Consider the following 27,967-nt stretch of genomic DNA (forward strand, 5'->3'; position numbering starts at 1 on the left):
TACAAATGATTATTATTTTTTTTTTGAAAATGAGCATTTTAAGAAAATGGTTAAAAAATTTGATTTAAAATGCTGACAATTCCAGCCAATGCTATTTTAATGATATCCTACTACATAATAATCATCGTTAATGACTCTAGTATAGTATTGGCTATGTTTCTTCTTTTTTTATTTTCTGGTGGATCTATGTTTTTTTGTAATCTCGTAATACGTGTTGCGTCAATATTTTTTAAATGTAGAATGACCAAAATAATTACATTTACGGCTTACAATTTTAACCAGTTTTCCTTTATTTAAATACAATAATAGGCCTGCATTTCAATAAGTTTATTTCCAATCCATTTTAGCCTACAAAAAGTATATTTAGGTTAATTATTTATTATTATGTGGTGAAATGATTCCTTAGCATTTTGCGTCACACCATGTAAACGATTAGAATGTTAAACGACATACTTCTCAACAAAACAAAATTTAATTTATTGAAAACAAAATTTGGAAGTTTAACAATCTCACTTTAAAGACAGCTGCTCAAACCATAGAAACTGGTGCCCAGTGGTGGAGGCATATCAAAAGCAGCAACACCCTTTATTTTCATGAATGTCACATAATGCAAATTGAAAGCACAAATGTTAATTTCCCAAAGCTTATACCATGTTAACAACAATTACATACAACAATAAATTAGGAGCTAATTCTTCAGTTATTTTAAATATATATTGTCTGGTTCATAACAAAAAACAATGCTATTAGGTCCTTTATTAATTCTATGCTAATAAATCTATATGTTATTAGACACTGATCATAGAGTGACTAGATGTAGACAAGTTGATTTAGAAAATGGCAATGTTATTGAAACAATAGATCTAGAGAACTAATAGGACTCGAGTATTTATTGTACAGCCATAAGAAGCCAAGTTGTTCAATATTAAAAGTTGATCTTTTAAATCTAGTTCTACATACATTTCCATGACCATCAATTATTCTATTCCTTCATAAATCTTCTGGATCTAGACTAGTTAACTCTTTCTCTTCTAATTGACGATACCATCGTTGATTTTGACCTCATTAAATTAAATTAATGTTTAATTTTTTAAACTTGACTTTGAATTATATAAAAAGAGCATGCATTTCCCTTTAATTCTATACTAAATACAACATTTTCTGATTACAAACAACAAAGCTATTGAAGCCCAATTATAACAGGGGTAGTGAAATAGTAATGAGCAAATGAAGAATTCCTTCGAAATATGGAAAAATATTAACGGAAAGAAAGAGTTGAAGCTAGATCTAGTAGTTGAAGTAGAATCAGAAAACATTTATCAAAGTCAAAATCGTAATAAATCTAGAGATCTAATACTGTGCCTAATGTATTTATTGACTATACTGTGACCATGAGAAGAGATTCAAACGCCCACGAGACTCAGACAAACTACGTTCTACAGTCTAGGTCGATGTACATTTCTAGATAGGGTATTCTAGATCTATATATGTCTAGATAAACTCAGTAGATCTAGATCTGAAGGATTTAGATTTAATGCATTAAAATCTTGATTTATGTATTCTTTTGACTTTTTCAAATTAAATCTAGACATCTAGGGTCTACAATGTCGAACAATAATAAGATAAGATTATAAATACTGAAAAGAAAAATTATTGATGCTATCACTAAGGATTACCGGAAATATTAGTAACAATGTTTTGGAAATAAACAATGCCATTTTGTAACTCGTATTTTGATTGGCTGGAAGCTTTATAGTTCTCTTTATAAAAACATTGACCAATGATAATTAAGTAAAAATACATAACAGGAATGAAAAATTGTATTATTTTGTATTTTTATTGTGAACAGATGAGTAAAAAAATTAAAAAAAATTGGTAAAAAAAACTTATGCTGTTTTCAATTTATTTTTTTCATAATTAATGAGCTAAAATGTACCTTTAGTGACCGCTTAAAAAATATAATTAAAAGTATTTAAATAGCAATAAATACATAAAATTGTAGGAAATAAAAAAAAAACATTTTATATAATCATTTGTACACATTCGGCTTTTTTTTTACCCGATTACGCAAGATAGGGCTTTAATAACCCTAAAAACATAACATCTGCTCCATCAATTAAGGGACATGTACAAGTTGTATAAATAAAGCTAGATCTACCATTCACCTTGTCTTTGTTCTTCCATTGACCAACACATACCTGTTTAAAACATCCATAAGGATGTGATACTATAAATTTAAACATTTGTCTAGAGTTTCCGTATTTATACCATAATTTCAAATTCACATTTTGAAAATGTTTATACATTTTCATCAGTTTTTTTCCTACATTTTTTTCACATGTCACACATCTCAACGCACACCAGTTTAGCTCAATACTGACAAAACGAACACTGACCTTATCAACAATGACCTCTAAACTATTATATCTATCATAAAACAATCTTAATGTTGTTTGACTGGCCTCAATGTCATCAAAAACTACATGTGTGGCTGTGTCCACATCAAACTCCCACCACACATTGCTAGGTGAGTCTGAATCTTCACATTTTTTACACCAACACTTTAAATGTTGAATTCGTCTATAATCTTCATCATGTGTGACTCTACCATGATATTTAATTACCCCACACACTTTTCCACTTCCTGTCCTCAAGTTTCTTCTCTGACTTCCTGTCCTCATGGTTCCTCTGTCACTCATGTTATAAAATGGATATGGTTTAGTTGTCTCTGGCCAAAACTCTGGTCTGTGTTGACTGGTCGCTTTAGCATCTACTCTAACTGTCAGGTCAGCTGTAACTTTGATATATTCATACAAATCATATTCATAGTTATTTTCTTCAGGTAAATGTTTTAATGTGAATGTATCAACTGGTATAAAGTGACTATAACCTGGATTCTTCAAACAGCGAGCAAGACTCTTGTGCAGATCACCTGACTTCTGAATTTTAAGATGTCCTGTAGCAAAGGTAAATTCATTTGAGTAGATTAAATATTTAGAATGCATTTTACTGTATTGATTCAATCAATAGATATCTATTATAATAATAATAAGTCTTACTTATGTGTTGATTTTAACAATTAATACAGTAAAAAATAAACTCAATGGTAACCAATTAGTAGACCTTCAGTAGTATCAAGTGAGTGGCCAGATTTTTCCTACATTTTTTTCACATGTTACACATCTCAACGCATACCAGATAAGCTTAATACTTACAAAACGAACACTGACCTTATCAACAATGACATCTAAACTATTATATCTATCATAAAACAATCTTAATGTTGTTTGACTGGTCTAAAAATGTCATCAAAAACTACATGTGTGGAGATGTCTTCTTCATCACTTAACGAGGGGATTGAACTGTTCAGAAGCTCGCTAAAGAGTGCAGACTTCTCTGGGTCACTAACATGGTTGACGTTAATTCGCCTAGTTCCAGGATGAGTGGAAGTATAAACCTTCCTGAGAAGTAGTTTGATCTTGCTTAGCACTAGTAAATGGTCTGAGTTGCAGTCGCACTATGGTATGAGCTGGTGTGGATGACACTTTTCAGATCCATCTTTCGGGTGATGCAGAGGTCAAGCTGGTGCATTATTTTTAAGCGGGGGTGCTGCCAATAGACTTTGTGGCGTTACTTGCCAGAGAAGAATGTATTCGTTACACACAGTTCATGAGAGCTACAGAACTCGAGTAGCCTTTGGCCATTGTCGTTGATTTTGCAAAAACCATGAGGTTCCAAGCATTTTGGCCATGGATCATTTTATCACCAACACGGGCATAAAAGTCTCCATTTATATTAAGGTGCTCGGACTTTGAAATACTTTAAATTACGTCCTCTAGAGCTTAAAATAACCTGTCTTTGTCCTCTTTCGGTGCAGATTATATTAACTTTGCCTTGCGGTAATGCAAATTTAATGTGTGCTACTTTTTCATTGCCAATGGGAAACATCGCAATGCAGGGGACGAGACTGTTTCTTATTGCGAAGCCGACGCCATGTATTCTAGGGCTTTGTTCTGGTTTTCCTTGCCAGTAGAATGTATAGTTGCTTTCTGTCAGACATCCACTGTCTGCCAGTCTGGTTTCTTGCAGACAGGCAACATCAATATTAAGTGTGCTGAGTTCTTTGTCGATGATAGCTGACGAATTTCGGTGACGACTTCAGGGTCAGTAAGTATTGAAGCCAGGACACATTGTTCGTATTTTTCAGCTTGCAAAACGCATTAATGTTGAGGGTTTTCTTTTGATTGTATTTGCAGGTACATATCTAGTCATGGTTATAAATTTAGTTCTAAATCTAGTGTCTAGTTAGTCTAGATCTAGTTTAGATTTAGATCCAGAACTAGACTACACCCTAACCCTAACATCTAGATCTAGTGTAGATCTTGAATCTCAATACATTCTATATATAGGTAGATAGATCAATTATGTTCAGGATTAGTAGGCCTACTATATAGTGGGTAATAGTGCACTATGCAATTCGCATGAAAAAAACAACTGTTAGTTAGTCATAGAGTACAAGAGAAAGTAGAAGATCGATCCTGCAGATTTCTTTTAGATACTTGCGCATCAAGATCAATAGATATCCATATCTATCGAAACCGTCTTCTGTTTCTACATGGAAGTCACGTAACCTAGTCCTGTTTGCTTTTATGTGAAAAAATAAAGTCAAATAATGTTTAAAATGCTATTACTTTAATCCATCAAAACAAGAAGTGTACAATATGATCCTATATAAATTATAGCATCAGACTGAGAAAGCTAAAAACATGTAATATCGCTATACAAAAACAAATGCTAAAACATATTTGTAATCTCAAAGATTTACTGTTATTTTTCTAGATCTATTACATATATAACTACATGACTGATCTGAACTATTGATACATTTACACTTCGTAAAAGCTTTTCTTTTTAAAGTATTTTTTTTTTAAATTAGCGTTTTAATTTTCTTTTTATCATATAAGCATACATGGGCGTAGCCAGGATTTTTTTCGGGGGAAGGAGAATTGGGGGGGATTTTTATCTCCCCCCCCCCCGCGAAAAAAATATATTTATATGTACGTATGTGTGTGTGTATATATATAATCTTTATTACATTCTGACCCATCATTCTTTAGGAAGAAGCTTATTGTGCCCTATAATAGGTTCTTCCTGGAGTTAGTGGAAAAATTGTAGACTCCACGCTATTACCAGCAAAGGGGTCTGGGAGAAATATGTAACCTCTATTGAATACGTAATACGCTAGGAGCTCCCCCAGCACGGGGCGAAGACCCGCCGCCAAGCACTATTTCTGATATTAAAAGCCAACAAAATGCATATTCTGAGGTATCTACAGTGCATTTTTCTGCTATTAAAAAGTTTTATTTCAAAAACCTAATGTGCTATTCTTACTGTCTTGGACCCTCCCGCGCCGTTTCCACAAAAATCTGTCACTAATAATGTCTAAGGCCTCTTCCCACCTGCTCTGAGGACCTCCATGAATGTGTGGCTCCACGTTGTACTAGAATGTCATCGCAACTCTTATTATGCGTAATTCATTTTGTCGGAGAACATGTCCCGCAAACCTCATGCGACGATCTGTCACAACCTTACTAATGGGTCGACTCCCATTTCGGCATATGATTTCCTTTATTTAGACCCGATCTCTATAACTGACTCCTAAAATCTGTCTTAGGCATCTTTGTTGAGCCACATTTAGTGTTTTTCAATTTCGGCAGATGACTACTCACTGCACTTTATTAAATGAGCCCCGCCACTGGTAGAAATATGTAACCTCTATTGAATACGCTCTTGGAATTTAGTGACTGTAGTTTTCTTTAGATTTTATATCGAAAAGTGAAGTTTTGTCGTCAAAATCATGTGTTGGTGGTTTTATACTAAAAAAATATATTTTTAAAATTCAAAACCCCATTTAGCTACGGTCATAGAATTTAGTAACTGTAGTTTGCTTTAGAATAATATTGTAGATAGAGATTTTCCACCTCAAAATGCTCTGTAGGGGGATTTTAAACTCAAAACCATCTGGAGGGGTTTTAAACTTTCAAAAAAGTCATCTGTAGGAGAGGGACTTAAACTCAAAACCCTCTATTGTCTTGGCTACGCTCAAATAATTTTAGTGTGTAATTTTCTTTTTTTTTATATTAAAAGTGTTTTTTTTAGCTTCAAAACCCTATTGAAGAAGGGGTGGGGGTTAACTCAAAACCCATTTGGCTACGTTCATAGAATTTTGAGTGTGTAATTTTTTTTTTTATACTGAAGAGGTGATTTATCGTAAATTTTGGAGGGGGTTTAAAAATCAAAATCTTCCTTACCTGTGCTCGTAAAATTTGGGATATTGTCGTTTGCATTTTGTGTTTGCTTTGTGTTATAGAAGAGGGGAATTTAACTGCGAAAACCCCTGGTAGGGGGGTTAAACTCAAACCCCCATGGTAGGGGTTTTTAAACTCGAACCCCCCTGTAGGGAGTTTTTAAACTCAAAGCCTCCTTTGCTGTGCTAGGGCAAGTGATAGTTTAGTATTAAAATCTCACCTAAAATAAACAAAATCAAAGCAAAAAATCAGTCACTAAATTCCGATCACCCCCCCCCCTGTTGGGGGGATTTCATTTCGGGGGGGGGGGTTGAACCCCAACCCCCCCCCCCTGGCTATGCCCATGTAAGCATATCTCTAATAATATTTCCCCTTTTAGTAGCCTTGTTAACAAAATATTTACCTGAATATTGAGCATCTTCACTAAGTCTAGAAACAGTATGTGGGGCAGTGTGTCCTTCTAAACAATATAAACATTAAAAAATATAATCATATAAATTTACACAACTAATTAATTTTCCATTCACTCTTATGGATACCTAAATAGTATTTTACTTAGAGATGTTAGATATTTTAAATAAATGAATAAATATATATCACTTGTCCAAAAAAAAATTTCATTCTGAGCTTATAACTACATTTTAATTTAAACTATTATTGTTTGTGAAATATCTGAAACGTCTGATTTAAATGTTATGTTTATAGGTGTGAAAATTAAATGAAAATAATAAAAAATATTCTTTTTTCCAAAATTTGTATTAGTAATTTTATTAAAAGTTCATCTATATATAAGTATTTATAGTAAGCCTGTATGAGCTATTTCTGTCGAAAATCCATAAAACAAGTACCTTTATTATAGATTACACATTGGTTTTCAGTAAGATGTAAATCAGCTTTGTCCTGAAATAAACATTTCTCTGTTATCAGTTGTTATACATCCTTGCCTTTTATTTTTCAGTAAGTAAAGCTTAGTAAAAGTATTAATTTTTGCTTCAGTGAAAAAAAAAATAATTTAATGTTTTTGAAATTTAAAAATATATTATATCAAAGAAGTTGTATAATTTTCAAACACATATCTATGATTTTTATTACTTATAGTTCGTCCAGGTCGCTGAGGGCTTTAGCTGGGTTTAGTGCCTCCTCATGTGGCTGCTGAGTCCAGAATATTCGGCTGAACACTGGGCATGTTATTCTAGCTGGAGCTAGTGTCATTGGTCTTGCTTTTCTTCTCTGGCGGTCGCTTTTCTTTTGCCAGAGCTTTTCAATTGTTTTCTACAATTGTGCGCCAGTTTTCACAGCGCGACGCCATTATACTATATCCTGTTTTTACGTCTCCCATGTGGGGGTGTGACAAGTCAAAAACTCGCTGTCAGAGTCACTCAAATTTATCACAGCATTAATTATTATTTTTCATTATTTATTTATTTTATTTTAATTATTTCCCCATCCAACCCCTAAATTATTCACCCGCCACACCTTTTCCGCTCCAGGCTAGACTTAGTTGACCACATTGGAGATAGATAGGCCACGTCTTTTGATTTATCTTCCCTTGACCGGGGCAAAGATACGCACAGACTTTGATCTTATCGGCAGGATGTCTGACGGCCGCAGTGGACACCACCTTGTGTGGAATGCAAGTCACTCCTCCCCCCCCCTTTTCTCCTATGCCTCTCTTTGATCTAGGAGATAACTCGGGTCAAAGTGCCTCTCGACGCTCCCATCTTAAGTCTAATTCACCCACGTGTAAGATAATTCTTAGCCTAGGACATTTCCTGTGTCCGCCCACATTTTCCAGGCCTTTGTATATAAGGTAAATTAAATCAGGCCAGACTCTTTTTCACTTCTCATTCGAGCTGAGCTATCGAGTCTGGACTACTTCATACATTCTTTCTCCTAGAGGAATACCTGGTGGTAAGCCGAACTTAATCACAAGTTCAATCTTAATTACTTTTGTGCTATTTCCACTGGACATTATCATGTGTAGTTTATCATTTCATTTTTATTTAATTAGTGCATTGTGTATTTCTCACTGTCGTAAGTAGAAAACACGAACATGGCTAATGTATATTTTATGTATTGCATTAATCTATTAATGCTACGTTGCTCAATTGATCATTGATGCAACCATGTATCTCCCCTGTATTGAATTATCTCCCCTTTACTCATTTTACTCTAATGAGAGTTGCGCCGCTTGAACGGACACACCATTCAAGCGAGCTCCATTGTTCTCGACCCACGGTCATATGTAATCATACCGTCAGGGTCGCTGATCACCGCCCAATTCAATCCCCCCCTCTCTTTCTCTATCCACCTGTGTTGTTTATTTGAGATTATTATTTTCCCTTCTATGTACATTTTTATATTATTACTTTTCCATTTATGTACATTTTTATATTGCTACTATCAGCCATCTATTTTCACAATCCCATTTGTCATCATCTCCCCTTTGTGCTCTAAAGCAATTTTACCAATCTGACGAATGCACCTCAGTCGAGGGCATCTATAAGATGCATGAGAGACATGTTCTAACTTGTCTTTATTTATCCACAGCCTCCCTCAGGTGTCTGCCTATTTAGTTGATATCAAGAATCACCTACTATCTTTGTGCTTAGTGCTATTCAGCACTGCACTAGCTCACTGACCTGCCTATTTATTCATTGGATCAACGATCTATTTACCTGCATTTGTGCTTAGTGCTATTCAGCACTGCACTTGCCTACTGAGATCTACTCAACTCTACCACTTGGCGCTATCGGCATTGCCCGCCTATTCGACAGCCCACCTGTCAAGCTGTTAGGTGCGACGTCCCTATAGATTCAGATCTGTGTGAGACGTCATAGCTACGCCAACCCTCTGCAACTCACTAGACATATCCTGTCAACTACGCTGCCCAGGCATATCCGCTCTGCCCGCAGTACACTTGTGCCCACGGTAGCCGGCCACCCGCCCTACTGTGCCCACTACAGATATTAGATTTTGGGGATTGAGACTCCACAAGAACTATATCACCGGCGTCCCTCTATCCGCTTGAGCGCCACCTCCAGCTGCAGAACCTCAAGCCAGGACACAGCCAGCTGCGACATCAACAGGAACACCAGCTAAGTCAGAGGACAAAGTGACATGCTCTATTATTAAATGCAAGAGTGATGATTAAATCTACTATTATTTAGAGATAGGTGCAAACCCTCCCCCTTTTTATTCTTATATGTATATTTATGTAAATAAATATTCTTCATTTTTAACTTTTGTATCTATCTTTCATTGCTTTGTCTCGTTGCGTGTCTGCTCCCGATTCATATGCTGATAGGTTGGTGTGTGATAGCTTTAAAAATAATCATCCCCTAGACATAAAACGCGCCAAACACACGTCACATTCCCCCACCTGTCACAGGGGGGTAAATGCTTAAGGCTTTTAGAGAAGCTTTAAGGATGTCCCTGAAGCGTCTTATGTGTCCACCTAGCCTTCGCTTTAATTTTAATAAAGGAGTCGTTTAGGATGTGGGAGTCCTCAACTCAGCAGATGTGGGCAGCCTATCGCAGTTGAGACTGCATCAGGATTGAATGGATGCTTTTCAGACCCGCTCTTCAAAGGACTTCAGAATCAGGTATTTTTCTTGTCATTGAATATTCAGAATTTTTAAAAGTGGCTCAGTTATTCGCTTAATTTCTACATAATGTCTACATTTCTGAGGCATTCAGCAATGTAGGGAGGAAGACAGATCAATAGACCCCAAGCTTTGTGCTTGTGGTGATACTTCGACGATTCCAAATGTTTTCCGTTTCTGGAGAATCTGTTGCCAAGTTAAGCGAATCTGTCCACTGCATTTATTTTCTCTCCATTTATATTGATGTTCGGATCTAAATATGAATTTCAAGAAGCATGCAAATAAAATAATTAAAATAATATTCTTTTGAAAAGTCACTGACACTTCTCCGCATTTTCGAGCAGACAATTAGAGCACAGTCGTCAACAAATAGTAGGTCACTGATTACAGCTGATTTTGTTTTTGATTTTTTTTAGCCGCTTGGAGTTAAATAGCACACCATCAAATATTAAATTTATGCATTTTATATCTTTTTAGATTGCATACTAAACAGTGTTGGTACTAGGACACAATATTGTTTAACACACTTGATTCTTCAAAAAGCTCTGATGTTTCTCTACTTCCCTAAATACGGCCTTCATACCTTCATGAAATAGTCTCACAATGGTTATGAATTTTAGTGGGCATACTTTTAGTATAAGAACAAGTAGTATAATTTAATTTAGTATTCCATTAAAAACAACAACGTTTACCATTGGAGCATTAAATATTCCATAAAAAGCATCTTAACTTTTACCAGTGTAGCATTAACATACACTCTGAAGAGACACAACTCTAAAACATACACTTAAGACTTCACGACATCCGATTTCTTTAACACAAATAAATTATTGTTATGATGAAAAAACTATCCTACACTTACAACTCTCAACTAACTTTACTGTAGTTTTCAACTCTCAGAGCCTATTCACCACTTCTTCTTTAAGTCCAGCACACAACCAAAATTCACACATCTTTTCTACCTTTACACACACATTCACGTGAATCTGTTGGCCACAATCTCATCATCTCGTGCAAGTCATGGTCAACTGAAACTATAAATTTAGCCCTATCATTACAATAACAACACTGTTTTTAACATTCGCCTTTGATCAGGTTCTAAGAATTGGTGATAGCATTGCAAGGGGGTACTAATTTATGAGCTTTTAGTCTAAGAAATATGGCATTAGTGCAATCAGAGAACCTACTAAACTTCTAGAGACTAGAATGATTCTATTCTAGTATTTTCTACTTGACCTCAAGATCAATATTTATTTCTAAGCCTACCATTCCAGCTAGTCTAAGTTAAGAGTGTCTTTAAATCGCTTAATGATGCGTTTGATGCCATTGTAAGGAGATCGCTAGTAAGCCCAGAGGACATTACTGATGACTATATAATATTCCAGTTTTATGACATCAATGTTATAATCTTTATGTGACTTCATCCTTGGGACAAAAATCCTCACAAACCTGTTTTCGCACTGCCCGAGACATCGCGCCTACTCTCATCTGCGACAAATTAGACACCATGGGTGGAGAAAGACATTCGTCTCCTTCGTGACTCATTCTATCGAAACCGTCTTCTGTTTCTACATGGAAGTCACGTAACCTAGAAATCACTAACAAGTTACCCCACTTAAATTCTCATTCAACCCATGCTACTTTCGACCATGTCTCAGTCAGTGCACCCAAACAGTCAACTATTCTGAGACCCACACCAATGACTAAATTCTTAGGATGCATTTTATCTAAGTATCTTATTTACACCTTAACTCCAATAGAATTTATTTCTACCAGCACAACATTTACTGAAGGAAAAATATCTCACAATTCATGTTCATTGCTTAAAACGTCTCTACTCTCCGCCTTCAGGTCCATTTGTTTAGTCAGTACTTTAGATTCTCTACGATAAATCTCTTTGGAGGGGGCGTTTGTGACGGAACGTCCACTGAACAAAAACAATCGATCTTTACTGAAACACATCCACGAATTCACTATTTATTTCTTGCCTTAGTTAAAGACTAACATTCACATCTACAGTGTGGTCACACCATGGGGTCCTATTTACTCTTTACTCTTTTTAGTTCTTATCAACCACTCCCACCTCGGAGGTCAGTTTTATTGCGTCGCTGTGGCGTTATACTTCCAGTGAGGAAGATGACCTTTTATAAAAAAAAATAGGTCGTAAAGATTCGAAATCTCTTCGCTGCATTAAACAAGATCTTCCCCTGTAACTTGGATATTTTGTGTTTTTTTAATTCTTCTTCCCAGCGTGATGAGTTAGACAATTTATTTATGCATATGTTAAGTCAAAAATTTTATCTAATGTAAAGTGATTTGTTTGGCTTAGTTACATTTGTTGATGTGTGTTTTATATAGATTGCACCACTCGGTGTTTGGGAGTAAAATCCCTTGTAACTGTTATTGTCAACTAAGATAGCGTTAGATTAAATAGCTGATTTCATGTCTATAGCTTTTACCTAGAGTTTTCTTATTATTCGTTCATGTTAATCAACATGGTGGCAGCGGTAACAAGAGTTGTAGTTAGGTTTATAGCAGTGGTATACATCTAGTAAAATTAAATAAAAAACTAGTGTAGACCTAGAGCCTAGAGAGGCTAGAGGTTACCACTTACGGTATTCTAGATCTAGTTAAGTCTAGTCTAGATAAGAGATATACTATAGAAAAGTTTTATTTTTTATTAAAGATGGCAGAAGTTTAACTTAAACAAACAACAGAATTAAACGTGAAAGATGGTAATATCAGTGAAAATTTTCGCCAATTGAGAAGACAAGTGGAACTGTTTCTGTTAGCAATAGGAGCTGAAGAAAAACCTAATACCAGACAAAAGCAATAATACTACACTGTGCTGGACCTCAGGCCCAAGAGTTTTGTGAGCAATTACAGTATGATGAGAATGAAGACTTAAATGACCCGGAAATGTTACTAAAGAAATTACATGAATATTGCAACCACAGAAAAAATGAAGTTCTGGAAAATTTTAGATTTTGGAACATAGAAAGGTGTAATCATGTGATGTGTTCATTACACAGCTTAGAGCTCAGGATGAAAAAAATGTAATTTCAATGAAAAGGATAGAATGATTAGAGACAAAATCGCATTCTCTGTGGAGAATAGACTGCAGGAGAGATTATTGAATCACGATGATCTGACACTAAAAAGTGTATAGAGATATGTGAAACTTACTAGCGAACTGCAAAAGGATTAGCAGAGATAAAGAAACAGTTGTTAAGGTAGATAAGGTAGAATAAAAGAAAAATGACAACAGAGACAATCTAATATATTGCTGGTTTTGTGGAGGCAGACATGCAGTGAACAGAACATCATGTCCGGCTTGGGGCAAAATTTGCAATAAATGCAAAGGTAAAAATCATTTTGCAGTTAAGTGCAAAAATAAGAATAAAATAATTTGCCTAATGCCATGGATGAATTTGACCAAGAGGAACACTTTAACTCAATAAATGTGTTGAACATCAATAGGGACAGAATGACAGCACTATTCATGATAAATGGTCAACAAATAAGATTTCAACTGGACACATGAGCTGATGTTAACTTTATATGTAAGAAATATGTTAAAAAGACACAAATTAAGAAGACTGTTCAAAAGTTAACAATGTGGAATAATTCCAATTTAAAAACAGAGGGTACTGCTAGCTTAATAATAACAAATCCTAAAAACAAAAAGAATTATTTGGCAACATTCACAGTTGTAGAGAACCAATAGCAATGCTTATTAGGTCGTAAAACATGCCAAAGTTTAAGTCTGATCACATTAAATAAAGATAGATTCATATCACAAGTAAACACAATGGATTGCGATCTGGGAGATGTAGATGAAACATCATTAACAGTCAATGAGAACATAGCCCCAGTGGTATCACCTTGTCGTAACATACCAATAGCATTTCAAAAGAAAGTGGAAGCAGAAATAGAGACGTTAGTAAAAAAATATAAATAAAGCCAAATGGGGATTTAAGGATCTGCATAGACCGAAGACATCTAAACACTGCTTTAAAAAGAGAACATTTTAAGTTACCAACTTTGGAAGCTGTAATGCCACAGTTCCTAAATGCTAAAATATTTTCTAAATTAGACGTAAAGGAGACTTACTTGCATGTACGTCTAGATGAAAAGTCTAGTCTACTAACAACCATGATCACACCATGTGGGCGGTACAGATGGTCAAGACTTCCTTTTGGACTAAGTGTTAGTTGAGAAATATTCCAGAAGAAATTAATAGAAGCATTGTTAGGATTAGAAGGATGCATTAATGTGGCTGATGATATCGTGATTGTGGGATGTGGTCGGTCCAAAGAAGAAGTAGAAAAAAGATCACTCTGACAAACTGAAGAGATTAAGAGAGAAATACAAGAAGAAATGCATTAAATTAAATAAAACAAAAACAGTAGAGAAACAAGACCAGATAAGTTTTATGGGACACTGCATTAGTGCGCTAGGTATAAAGCCTGACATAAAGAAGATCAAAGCTATTTTGGAAATGAAGAAACCAGAAAATAGCCATGAAGCAAGATAATTATGTGGAATGGTGCAGTATTTGTCAACATTCCTGAACAATCTAGCCGAAGTGTCTCAACCATTAAGAGAAATAACAAAGAAAGACTGCAATTTTAGATGGACTGAAAAATGTGAAGGAGCATACAACAAGATAAAAACAATGATTTCCTAAACTCCAGTCATTATATTCTATAACCCTGACAAGAAACTTGAAATCCAAGTGGTAAATAGATATCATGGACTTGGAGCTGTACTAATGCAAGAAGGACAACCAATAGAATTTGCCTCTAGAGCAATGACATCAACTGAAAAACGTTGGGCTTAAGTTGAAAAAGAACTACGTACCGTAGTTTTTGGGTTACAAAGAGTTAATCAATATACATTTGGAACACATGTCATAATAATAAATGATCATAAGCCACTTGGAAAAAATATTAAGGAAGCCTATAAACCATGCTCCAAAAAGATTACAAAACTTGATGTTAAGGAGCAATCGTTATGATTTCTCATTTCAGTGGGTAGAAGGAACCCGTTTACACATTGCAGACATATTATCACGACTGTGCAATAAAGAGAAGAAGCAAGATGAAGTTTTTAACATATGCCAGACACAAGTTATGGACATACCGGATCAGAAATTAGAAAGAATAAAACAAGAAACAGACTTAGATGACACATTAATTAAGTAAAATTATCAAAGCAAATTATGAATGGATGGCCTCAAAGAAAACAAGATTTAGACAACACGATAAAACCATATTTTGATTTTGCTTATACTTTAGGACTTAGTAATAAAGTAATTTTGAAAAGAGAAAGAGTAGTCATACTTTTTAGTATGCGTCAAGAAATGAAGAAAAACCTGCACATAGCGCACATGGCATATGAAGGAATGATGAGGAGGGCCCGACAGATGATGTTCTGGGCTGATGAAATAAAGCAGATGGCAGAGACATGCACTGCTTGTCAAGAAAGAAAACCTATGAACCAGAGAGAAACACTTATACAACATGATGAAGGGAATGTTCCATGGAAAAAAGTTGGAGCTGACAGTATCTAATAACTGTTGATTATTACTCTAATTTTATTGAGAATGATTATCTGTCAACAACAACATCACAGGTTGTGATTAGCGAATTGAAAGGACAATTTGCTTGTTTTGGTGTCCGAAAAATGTTGGTGGTCCACAGTTTGCTTCAAATGAGTTTTTGAGATTACCAAGCGATGAAACATCAATCACATCAGATCAGATCCTGGTTATCCGAGAGCAAATGTGAAGGCCGAAGCTGCTGTAAAGATAAGAAGAATTTAATACTGAAAACTAAACGTAATGGTGATGATCCATATGAAGCTTTACTGGAACTCAGAAATACACCTCGGCAATATACTGGATTTAGCCCAGCTGAAATGTGCCTCAAAAGAAGTCCTCGGACATTGATTCCCAGCACTTCAAAGTGTTTAAGTGAACATGTCGTAGCTGAGAAGAAAGAGAATTAGAAAAGATAAGTAAAAAGACAATATGATAAGCAAGCTCGGGATCTACCAAAACTCCATCTAGGGCAAACTATTTATTACCAAAACCCATGTCAAACAGAATAATATCTTTAAATAATCACGGAACAACTATTTCCAAGATCTTAAAACATCAAGGGAGATAATGGAGGATTATAAACATGCAAAAGATTTCATATAAGGCCAAGGAAAACTTTTTTGAAAGACACTGATGTATACGATGAGAATGGTTTAGATGATGATGATGATAATAATGAAAGGCCAGATTTTTCTGATAACTATTCTCAACATGCAGCATGTGTGAAGTATTTTCTCATGTACCAGACAATAATTGTGATAGTACTAAGCCAGCAAGAACTAGCACTTGAGAAACAAAAAATAGACCTTTGTAGCATAGGGATTATGATATGTACTAAGAATTTTTATGACAATATTAATATGCATGTTGAAATATTTATTCTATATGTGTCACACTCTTAATTGAAATTTATTTTTCTTTTTAGTTGTTACAATATTTATCAAATAAGATGTGTTATTAATTTTGTTATTTTAATTGCAAATATTTCTGATCTATGTTTTGTTGGCTTTAGAAAAGGAAGTATGTTGATATGTTTTTTATATAGGTTGCACCACTCGGTATTTGGGAGTAACATTCCTTGTAAGTGTTTTTTGTCAACCAAGATGACGTAAGATTAAACAGCTGATTTGGTTGTCTATAGCTTATACCTGGAGTTTTGTTCTTATTCGTTTATGTTAATCAACAACATTGATGCATTAAAGCCAAATGCACTATATGTTATATATATATATATATATATATATATATATATATATATATATATATATATTATTACTATTTAATTATTAATATATGCATAAGTAGCTATAGATGAAATAAAATATGTGTATAATTTATCAGTATTAAAGGTGAAAAGCTGACTAGTGTTTGCAGTTTCAAATACCTCGGAGCTATTGTCTCAGATGAGGGAACGAAACCCGAACTATTGGCGAGAATAGCACAGTTCACAGTAGCCCTTTCAAAACTTAAAATAATATGGAATGACAAAGGCTTAGCCCTCGGCACCAAAATCAAACTGTTGCGCTCCCTGGTAATGGCGAAATTTGTATATGCTTGTGATTCTTGCACGCAGAGCTAAAGAGGAGGATCGTAGCAATGGAATTGAGATGCAATAGAAGGGTCCTAGATATCACTTTCAATGACCGCACCACAACCGAGAGATTAGAGACAGGGTTACTGCAGCGATATAACCCCACGATGACCTGCTAACTATAGTAAAAAAACGCAAGCTTAAAATCCTTGGCAATATTACAAGATCTTCGGGGCTCGCAAAGACCTTTTTTCAGGGAACAGTACCAGGAAAAAGAAGAAAAGGCAGACAAAGAAAGCGATGGTAGGACAGCATAAAAGAATGCACGGGCCTGCCATTGAAAGAATATCTAAACAGGGCAAAAGACAGAGAGGAATGGAGAAAGACGGTCGACAAGTCTTGCTTGGTGCTCCAACGGTCCAACAGACGAAGGGATAGATAAAGGTAACACGTGTACTTTCGTTTCAACATCTGCTCTGTACCATTATACTATTTCATTTCTGTTCCTCACGTACTGTATATTACTTATAATGTTCTCTTCCCTGTCACATGGACTCTCGTGTATATATTATCTCCTCTTGTCCATTTTCAAGGATAAACTCTCTTTCATTCAACGGGACCATCTCAGGCTTCCTCGGCATCACTGTTGACTGCTTCAACCCTCTTATTTTATGCACCTTGATTGGGACACTCATATGTATTTTCCTTGTTCTGTAGACAACCTATGCATAACCATCTGGTCTGACGGCATGCCCCACGAGGTCAACAGACTTATATTTGAGGACGAAACTTACAGGTTTTGAACCATTATATTTTCAGCCTAGCTTCTATTCATAGACTGCCTGCTCCAGCTTGACCAAGCACCTTGCGACAGCATAAGTCTTCCCAGGACATTCATTATATCTAGCTAGTTTACGCTGAAGAATCTGGACTGAGAGCATAGCAAAACCATCCGGTATATGTACTGCCTGAACCGGCAAACTGGATCACAATAAACTTAAACCTAAGTTCCAATCATTTAAGAGACAAAAATGCCTCAAGGCTATTGAGAAGTTGCCATATCATATCTTGTACAAAGCATTTATTTGCTTCAATTTTGTATTGCATGATAATTACGTCATTAAATATTTATTTATATTGACATTTAAACAATAGTGTTGCTTGTTTATCTGTCACGTGTATGCCTACAAATATTCCCTCTACAGAGTAAGTGTCATGGTAATGGGCTATTAAAAGCCTTTTCCCCTAGAAAGGCGAGCCAAGGGATATTGCTAGGCAAAACGTATGAAATAGTGCTCAATAAAAACGAGTACGTGATTTTTTCTTTTTAAATATTTTCAATTTGATTTTTAACTAATTTTAAACTTACCTCCTTTTTATTTCTTTCCATGTTATGTTGTGTTGACAGTTTTGATCCCATTTTACCAAGAACAGAAGACAATCTACTAAAGAAATATATAAAATGATATAAACTGGAAAGAGAAAAAAATATTTCAAAATATGAAATGAGAATAACGATATAAGAACGTATACTTTCCCTTGTCTATTTCAATTTCAAAAGTTCTTCAACGTTTATGTTAAGTCGTTAACTATTACAGTTTCTACATAAAGTCTAAAAACATTTTAGAAGAAATTTATCCTAGTTATTTGTAATGACTTTAATGGGGAAATTCTTAATTTTATCTACACTCGATATTGTGAAATCTTTAAGTTACTTAGTAAAGCAACATAATGCCTCACTTCTTAAATCGACTTTCATTGCATTATTATTTTAAAAGAAACATTTCGTTCATAATCATTTTTTCGATGGAAATAAACATTCTAACCACTTGCACCATCTCGGCTCTAAGTAAATATTACGCAACACAAAACAAAACAAGGTTACAAAGACGGTGTGTGTGGAAACACAAACTTAAAATCGGCCCCCGAAATGGTCCACCCAGGCAGGCTTCAATATTTTCAGAAAGAACATCCAAATGAAATTATATCAAAGACAAATGAGAGATAAGAATGGAGAAAGAAGGTTGACAGATCTTGTGTAGTGCCCCAATGGTCATGCAGATCAAAGAATAGGTGCAAGTGAATGCAAAGTTAGATGTGAACCTGGCCTAATAAGTTCCCCTTTCAGACCTTGTGGTCTATAGGGAAGATGATGTAAATTTCATCCCGAAGTGGTCCACCCAGGCAGGCTTCAATATTTTCAGAAAGAACATCCAAATGAAATTATATCAAAGACAAATGAGAGATAAGAATGGAGAAAGAAGGTTGACAGATCTTGTGTAGTGCCCCTATGGTCATGCAGATCAAAGGATAGGTGCAAGTGAATGCAAAGTTAGACGTGAACCTGGCCTAATTAGTTCCCCTTTCAGACCTTGTGGTCTATAGGGAAGATGATGTAAAGTTCATCTGTTTTTGTGGCCTACGGTTAACGAGGGTGTCATGTAGTCAGCACAACGACAAACCGCCTTTACTTTTACCCAACTAATGTCAGGTACCCATTAGAGAAGGGTAGACTCAGAGGCGCCCAAGGATTCCGAAGTTGAAAATCCCAGTCTTCACCAGGATTCGAACCCGGAACCCTCGGTTCGGAAGCTAAGCGCTTTACCGAGCCTCTCCTGGTCATTATGTAATGTAATTGTTTGGAAAAGGCTTAATTCTTTATTCAAATTCTCAATGTCTATTCATAATTAAAAAATGTTCAAGTAAATGAAGTTTATAAGATTACTATTCTTTTTAAATTAGGTGTAAATTATAATGCATAGTAATTAGCTTTTTCTCTTTAAAAAACTGCTTGCATAACTGATTTTAAAAATTAGATTTTTCGCTTTCAGGAAAAAAAAAAGTAGCCGTTGCATCAGAACTTTAAATGATCTAAAATATTGTGATGTCGGATTTTCACTATCTTTTCTAGTTTACGAGATCTAAACGGGACAGACGGACAGATGGACAGACGGACAGACATTTCGCACAAAACTAATAGCGTCTTTTCCCCTTTCGGGGGCCGCTAAAAATCAATGAACAGTAAATTATCTTCAACTCTGAAGGAACATCCAAAACACGTAAAGCATTTTACAAAAAACATGACGATTCCCCAATTAAAAATCTTTTTCTTTTTTATTGTTTAAGTGTGCTGTTAAGGCTTTGATTTTAAGACCTTATTTCATCTAATATATAAATATGATTATTTTGAATGCTTTTTTATATTTTTTGACATGTTATTAATGCATTTATAGTGTTTCCCCTTCCATTTGACATTCTTATTGAGAAATCGTATAATATATTTTAAATCTGGGTGTGTACTTAGTAAAGCGCCAAGGTGTTGTTGAAGTAGTGGAAATCTTTTGATGAGAAAGATTATAATAATTATGACCATGTCGCTGATAACATCATCAAAGGCCAAGATGTTATGGAAGTAGTGGAATTCTTTTAAGAGATTAGAAGGAAATTACAATACTTATGATCATGCCACTGATACCTCCAGACGACCATCGTTCACTTTATTTATTTTTTAATCGCTATTTACTTAAAATGGGTGCGTCATTTTTAGCCTTGAAATAAGGTATTATTTTTTTAAAATAAAGGCTGAATTCACCCGACCACAGGATATTATGTTACCTATATAAGTCTTGCTTTAATTCATTATCAACTATAATGTTGTAAATTGTGTTATAGGCAAAGAGAATTACAAACATTGTACAGCAATATGAATCGATGGATCGTCTTCTGTACTTACAATAAATTGGCTACCCAACTTATTGATCTAGATGAACACAAAAACACTTTTTTAAATAATTTTTTTTAGCTTTTAATGGCATTTAATTTTATTTTAAAATAATTTGTTAAACTTTTTGTAATGTAAATAAAATAAATATCTTAAAAATTGCTTATTTCATGATTTTACGATTACTAATTGTTAGATAACAAAGTAAGGTGATGAAAAGAAGAGTGGAATAAAATGACCAGGGGATGAAATGAACAGGGGATGAAATGACCAGAGATGAAGTGACCAGAAATGAAGTGACCGGCAATGAAATAACCGGAAACCATTGAAAGGATTGGGTTTTGTTGTTGTAAATCGAGATATGTTGCATTTGATTTAGGAATGGATAAAATTAACTTATTGAAAGTTGCAAATATGTCATCTCGGTAGGCAATTGCCTTTTTATTAACATTTTATCTCATTAATATTAAAAAATAGCCTTTTTTTTACTTTACCTCTTGACAAAAAGCCCACTTTAGTGTCAAACAGTAGAACATTATTGAAAGGTTAAGGTTTTGAAAACATTCTACTGTTTAAATCACCAAATTAAAAGAAATATTGCTGTTTTACATTAATTTATTAAATTTAAAAAATATGTTGTTACTTATATTCATTGATTAATCAAAAAAGATTTTCGATTACGTTTAGTGACTCATATGAAAATTTGAAATCTAAAATTAAATACAAGTAAACGTAGAAGTTGGAGTTCTATTTTTGGAAAAAAACAAAATATTTAATGTATAGTCAATAATTATAGCTTAACAAATAATGATTGCTATTACAAAGAAAATTTATAAATTTATTTTGATTAGGTTGTATGTGTGTAAACACTTATGTGTATACATTCGTCCTTGCCTGATACACATAGGCTAAGTACGCAACGTAAGTAAAAATTAAACCCAGTAATAACGAGGAGTTACTTGCCATTCACAAATTATTAAAATTATCGTTATCAAATCAAGACACTTAACGCAGGTGCAATATTCAAGTTAACACGTTAGTAAAAAAGTAACTGTAATATTTATTTACAATTGTAGTATGCTGATTTAGTATGTTGTGTTTATTCATTCTAGCTAAAAATAATGGTAAAACTCTATCAATAAATTGAGTGCAAGAACTTAATAAATAAAAAAAAAAGAGTAGGTGGTGTTTAGCTCTCCTTTTAAAAATAGGCCTGGTCGATTGTATACACAAATCTTAGTCTAGTACTTTTTTCTATAAAATAATGAGTTACTGTCTTACTGGCCTATACAATCTCGCGATTTGTGTTCTGTGTAGTACAAGGTCACTCGTTTAGGTGTGTGATCTTTAGTCCATATAACTAATTGTAATTTATATCCAAGAAAAAAAACTAGGTACGGTATTCGTGTAGTTGTGTGCATTTAGTCCAGCCAAGTGATTGATAATTTTCTCCAACTAAGCAAACTCATTGTTGGTTACCTGTGTAAAGGTGTGGCTATAAGTCCAGCCCCCTAATTAAGATTTACTACCAAGTAAACAATCTCAGTTCCCTCGTAGGACTTTGTATTTGACTTGTGGTCAATGAACTTAATGAGATGGATTAAACAAATAAAAGGGGTAAATATTGTTCATCTCTACCTCTCGAGATATACTTGGTTACCAGTGTAGAGGTAAAACTTGAAGTCCAGCCGCCTAATAAACATTTACTACCAAGTAATCAGACTCAGATCCCTCTTAAGGTGTGAACTTTAGAAAGTGTTAATATGCTGAGATTGTGGTCACCTGTCTATCAATGAACTCAATGTGATGGACTAAACAAATAAAAAGGGGGTGGGAGTTGTTCATCTCTATTTCTGGAGATATACACGCACAGCTAGACAGACGTCTGGTAAGCGTGACATAGTCAAGGAATATATAGCATCTTAACATGTTAACTAACGCACGCAAAGGTCAAGACAAAATGAAAAAAAAATGTACCAGCATTTGCGTCTATGTATATAACGCGCATTTATAATGTAAAATTTCATTTCTTTTAATATTAACACGCCTTGTCTTCTTAATAAAAGATGTTTGGTGCATATTCATATACATAGATAGATTGATAGATAGATAGATAGATAGATAGATAGATAGATAGATAGATAGATAGATAGATAGATAGATAGATAGATATAGATATAGATAGATAGATAGATAGATAGATAGATAGATAGATAGATAGATAGATAGATAGATAGATAGATAGATAGATAGATAGATAGATAGATAGATAGATAGATAAATAGATAGATAGATAGATATTGTAATAACCCTGCCATGCACACCACCATTCAAGATAGCGCATTATTTGTGACTAGACAGGAAGAATGTTGACATTAGGGAGAAGAGAACGATTTCCGACCAAGTCTAAAATCAATATGAAGATGTCTAGTGTATATTTGATGTCCTCGTGCAAATCAACATCTATATCTCATTGGGCTTCCTTCCTTCAGTTATTACATTAGTGTCTGGAAGTGGGTCTATTGTGTCGGCCCTCGTGTATGACGTAAATGAGTGACATGTTTGGTGTCTAGGGGGATGAATATTTTAAGTTTGCACACACTGAGCCATCAGAGATATATCGGGAGCTGAGATGCAACAAAAGAAACAATGGAGAAAGATACAAAACTTTAAATAATTGATGGATATTTATTTACATAAAATTTAAAAGGCAGAATAAAATTGGGGGGTGATTTGCATTTATCTCTTAGTGATATTGTACCCTCATAATTGGCACTTTATGAGAGAGAATGTCTCTATTGTTCTCTGAAGTTATCTGGTTGTCCTATTGATACAGCAGCTGGCTGTGCCCCTGGGTGGAGGTCTTGCAGCTGAGTGTTGCACTCTAGCGGGTAGAGGGTCGCCGGTGATTCAGTACTTGTGGAGTCTCAATCTAAAGTTCTGTGGTCTGTTATGGGCACAGTAGGGCGGATTGTCGGCTACCGTGGACACAAGTGTGCTGCGGGCAGAGCTGATCTGCCGTGGGCAGCATCATTAGCAGTATAAGTCAAGTAAGACGAAGATTTGGCGAAGCTATGACGTCTCGCACAGACACTTGGTCTATAGGAACGTCGTCCAATGTATATTATCTAGCAAGAAAAATACACAAACTAATTAAGATGGAACTGTGATTAAGTTCGGCTATTCACTAGGTATTCCTTTAGAAGTAAGAATAAAAGATATAGTCCAGACTCAACTGTCAAGTGTCTCTATTCCGAATTGCTTTAGCATATAAAGGTCCGGAAGAGATGGGCGGAAAAGGGAGGGTCGAGAGACTAAAGATTATCTCCCACGTTGTTGAATCTGACTCGAGAATGGAGTCGCACCTAGAAATGTCAAGAGGCGATACGGATTATCTCCTTGATCAAAGAGAGACGTGGGTAGGGGAGGAGGAAATAATGAAGTATATTCAGGCACAGGTAGTGTCGACCGTGAACATCAGACACACGGCGCCAATGATCAACAGTCGTGCTTGGATCAAGAGGATATATACTAAAAGTCGTGGCCTTGTTATAGCTAAGGTGAAGGACTCAGTATAGCGAGAAGAGGAAAAGGTGTGGTTTGGGGGTGAAATCGGGCCTAAGAGTAAAAAATACTTGAGATAAAATAATTAATGCTGTGATAAAATCGAGTGCCACTGTCAGCAAACTTTTGACCTGTGACAATTATAGGCAACTCAACGAGAGGAGGTAGGATTCGATCACAATGGCATTTTTGAAACAACTAGACCAAATCTTAGTTAAATAGCTTAAGCAGGAACTCTGTTACTGACGTCTTAAGATTGGTGGTACCAAAGAGTTTCTTACAGCTCGTCTCTGACAAGCACTAATCAATGAAGAAGATCCGGAAACCTACCTAATTAAATATTGAACGGAGATTTTTGAGCTCATTGGCAAGATACAGGAAGGTATAGATGCAATGTGTGAATAAATTAACAGGATGGGAAACAAGGTAGATAAAATCGTGTCGCAAGCGAAAGACGGAATAGACTTGTTGGTGAAGAAGCAATTACCTGTAGACTCGTTTATGAAAGAGAAGTTGCTTGGTCAGGACTGTGGCTATATGAAGCTAGAAAACTGCATCCAGAAGTTTAGCACTAAATGTACGTGCGGCGCATCAAACAGATAATTTTGATGTAAAAGAAAACACCAACAAAGCATGTGTACTTCTGCCATCATCATCGATATTGGCATAGACGAATGTAAATCAATCCAGTCTAAATCTAAGCTGGCAAAACGAAGACATCCTCATCTTGATCTCAAAGAGACCTATCTCCTATACGAGAGATTGTTTGCTAAGGATGACAGCAGTGAATTGGATTTCGTTTGCAACTTGGATGCATGTGAAGCTGAAGCTTCATTGAGAGGCGTCTTTTGAGAGGGTCTGCTGAAACAGTGTTTCCTACCAACGGCTGAAAAAGAAAGAGAATACGGCACCGAAGGAAAACAGTGCGGGTGACTTTGTGGGAAACACGCTCCCTGTCGTCTGTGGCTCCCACAGATAGATCCACCTGAACTGTCAAACCTCTACTGCACAGTTTCTTTTTGGAACGAAAAGTGCTAAGAAGGGGAAAATGTTATAACCCTGCCATGCACGCCGCCATCCAAGATAGTGCAGATGTGCGCAGTATTAGTGACTAGACTAGAAAAGATGTTGACATTAGGGAGAAGAGAACGATTTCTAAAACCGATATAAAGATGCTGTGTTCAAGGCAGATTTTCTATGTGTTCGTCATGTCCTCATGTAAAGAAACATCTGTATCTCGTTGAGCTGCCTCCCTTCAGTTATTACAATAACTCCTTGATTTAAAATTACAGTACAAAAATACTAAAAATAGAAAAAGGTGCACACAAGAAAATAAAAATGTAAAGTTACATAGGTTAAAATAAAAACAGATCAATTTCTTCGCCGATCCCTGGTAAATCGTCATTTAACACAAAATGTGCCACGTCTCATGTGTTTAGAAACCCTGATTTAGTACAAATACATACACTGATAAAATATTTATTTCGGAACTATTTTCCACGTTTTAAAGGAAATATTTTTTATTAATAAGATCTAGGAAATATATTATGATCTAAAGGAGAAAGAAATATGTACAATATTTATTCATATTTCCACATAACTTCATGTAAAAACATTTAAAAACAAATAAAATAAATGTCCTGAGCTCATTATCACTTATCAACATCATCCAGAACATAACTCTAAATAAAATAGAGCCTTTTTAAGACCCCGATCTTTAAAAAAATATATTTCTTGTAAAAATACATGGAAAGAAGGAAATTTCTGCTGTTTTTCAAAATAATATTTAAGCAATTAAAAACATATAGAGGAGAAAAAAACCGAAAAAAAAACCAACTCTGTCAGCGTTGATTAGAGCTTTATAGTTGGGTAATATCAACGATGGGAGCGTCCTTTGGGAGTGAAATAGCTACCTAACTGGACAAGCTTATCCAGTCTGTTCTAGACCAATACTTAACTTACTGCGCTGGACCGACATCAAACATGATTCACCGGAATGGAATTTCAATCGAGACATTTTTATTTTTGGATTTTGAAGTCTATTGATACGTTTGCTATTTGTATATAGCATTCTAAAAAGCTAAATCCCGCGTTCTTTTTTAATGACCACATAACCGTTGTTCTATTTCACAAAAAATAATTTTAAGTAGTTTACAAAACACAGTTCTATTTTATAAAGCATCATCACTCGTCACTATTTACTGATAGCCGAGCGTTGGCCAGTGTAATGTTTATCAGCTAATTACATACACGATAACATGTAGCAAAAATAAAAACAGAAAGAACATTGTAATTTGTGTTTTATAAACGATACTTTTTTTCAAAAATTTATCTACGAAAAAATGAAATTAAACAAAATGCAGATATTTTCTCCTTTTTGAAGCAGATGACATTTCATAAAAGTGATATATTTAGTTCTAAACATAAAAGAATTATAGTTTTCAATAAATGAAAATGCTAACTTAGAAAAAAAAGATGGTCATTTCATTTTGTTTAAGAATCGCAGTAGTATATAAATTACAAACTAAATTTGATTTAATTTATTATACTTGAAAAAAATTCAACATCATTTTTTATAATGTTTCTAAAAGACAGGAAATATATACAATATTTATTGTAGGTTACACTTTAGGTCAATCGTATTTAGACTTAACTGTTTACATACTACTCCTTTCTAATAAATCGAGTTTGCTTTATCAAAATATTGAATATCGGATTAATTAACAATAGGTGTTTACAATGTATTTTTTACTTGTTTTATATAAAATAATATTTTGGAATACGTGAAAGTTAAAAGTTACACTATTTTTCTTACAATAGAAAACAGAAACATTATGTTACCTCTATGTGGTAATGTACTTTTCATACTCATCATAGCCACCATGAGTAGTATAAATTAAATAACGGGAATTCAATTTTTAAAATTCGATCAGTGATATGTTATCTTTAGTCAAATACAGATGTACAATGCAGAGGTGTCAGATCCAACGCGTGCATTGAGGTCGGCGAGAATGACAACCTGTTCCGTATTGGGATATCACTGAGAGCAGATGAAAGGTTATCGTAGAACATGTCCTTGGCCTCTGGTGTAAAACTCAAAGTATGAGCGTAGGCCATTATCAAAATTGAGTGTCCAATAGATGTTTTAAGGCATAGTCTTTCTTAACCATTGCACTTTGTTCAGCAATGTGTTTTTAACTTCAAAACCAATGTCATGTTCTTTTTCTTCCCTTTCGCTTTGCCTTACCAGAAGAAGGTGTAGTCTTTTTCTTTGATTGTACCAGAGTCAGCTAAACTAGTTTTCTGGAGGGAAGCAATGTCTAATTTAAACCTGGACAGCTCATTTTTTATTATTACCAACCACTGAGGAATCTATCACAGACAAGAGCGAACAAATGCACATATTACTTCGAAATCTACGCTCAGCCTCTGCCTCAGCTCTTAACGCACTCAACCAATTACTCACAATGGATGAACTAGAAAAATTACCCACCCTATTAGAACTCAACAAAGCCATAGAAAGCAAGACTGCCGGCAAAGCACCAGGATTTAACGGTATCCTCCCAGATCTTCTATAACAGTGCAAAACTACACTAAGCCAACCTCTACATGAACTGCTCTAAAAAAGTTAGC

The 27,967-nt window shown here is 34.9% G+C and overlaps 2 protein-coding genes across 4 annotated transcripts in view; both read right to left on the reverse strand.

The window, feature by feature from the left end:
• LOC106076018 (uncharacterized) overlaps window positions 1-27,967 on the reverse strand; it is a 225,276-nt gene that overhangs the window by 128,302 nt on the left and 69,007 nt on the right. The window lies entirely within an intron of this gene.
• On the reverse strand, window positions 454-27,354 carry LOC106074382 (uncharacterized). Of its 2 annotated transcripts, none has more exons than XM_056039079.1 (5): window positions 27,176-27,354; window positions 18,419-18,491; window positions 7,157-7,208; window positions 6,712-6,768; window positions 454-2,956 (listed from the first exon to the last, which is right to left on the reverse strand). In XM_056039079.1, exons 2-5 carry the CDS (start codon window positions 18,467-18,469, stop codon window positions 2,064-2,066), a joined length of 1,053 nt encoding a protein of 350 aa, XP_055895054.1. In that variant the 5' UTR covers window positions 18,470-18,491; window positions 27,176-27,354; the 3' UTR covers window positions 454-2,063. The 2 variants fall into 2 exon arrangements, with proteins under 2 accessions (XP_055895054.1, XP_055895053.1); XM_056039078.1 differs by having other exon boundaries at window positions 18,419-18,494.

Source organism: Biomphalaria glabrata, chromosome 8, assembly GCF_947242115.1.
Source record: "Biomphalaria glabrata chromosome 8, xgBioGlab47.1, whole genome shotgun sequence".
NCBI classification, from domain to species: Eukaryota; Metazoa; Mollusca; class Gastropoda; family Planorbidae; genus Biomphalaria; species Biomphalaria glabrata.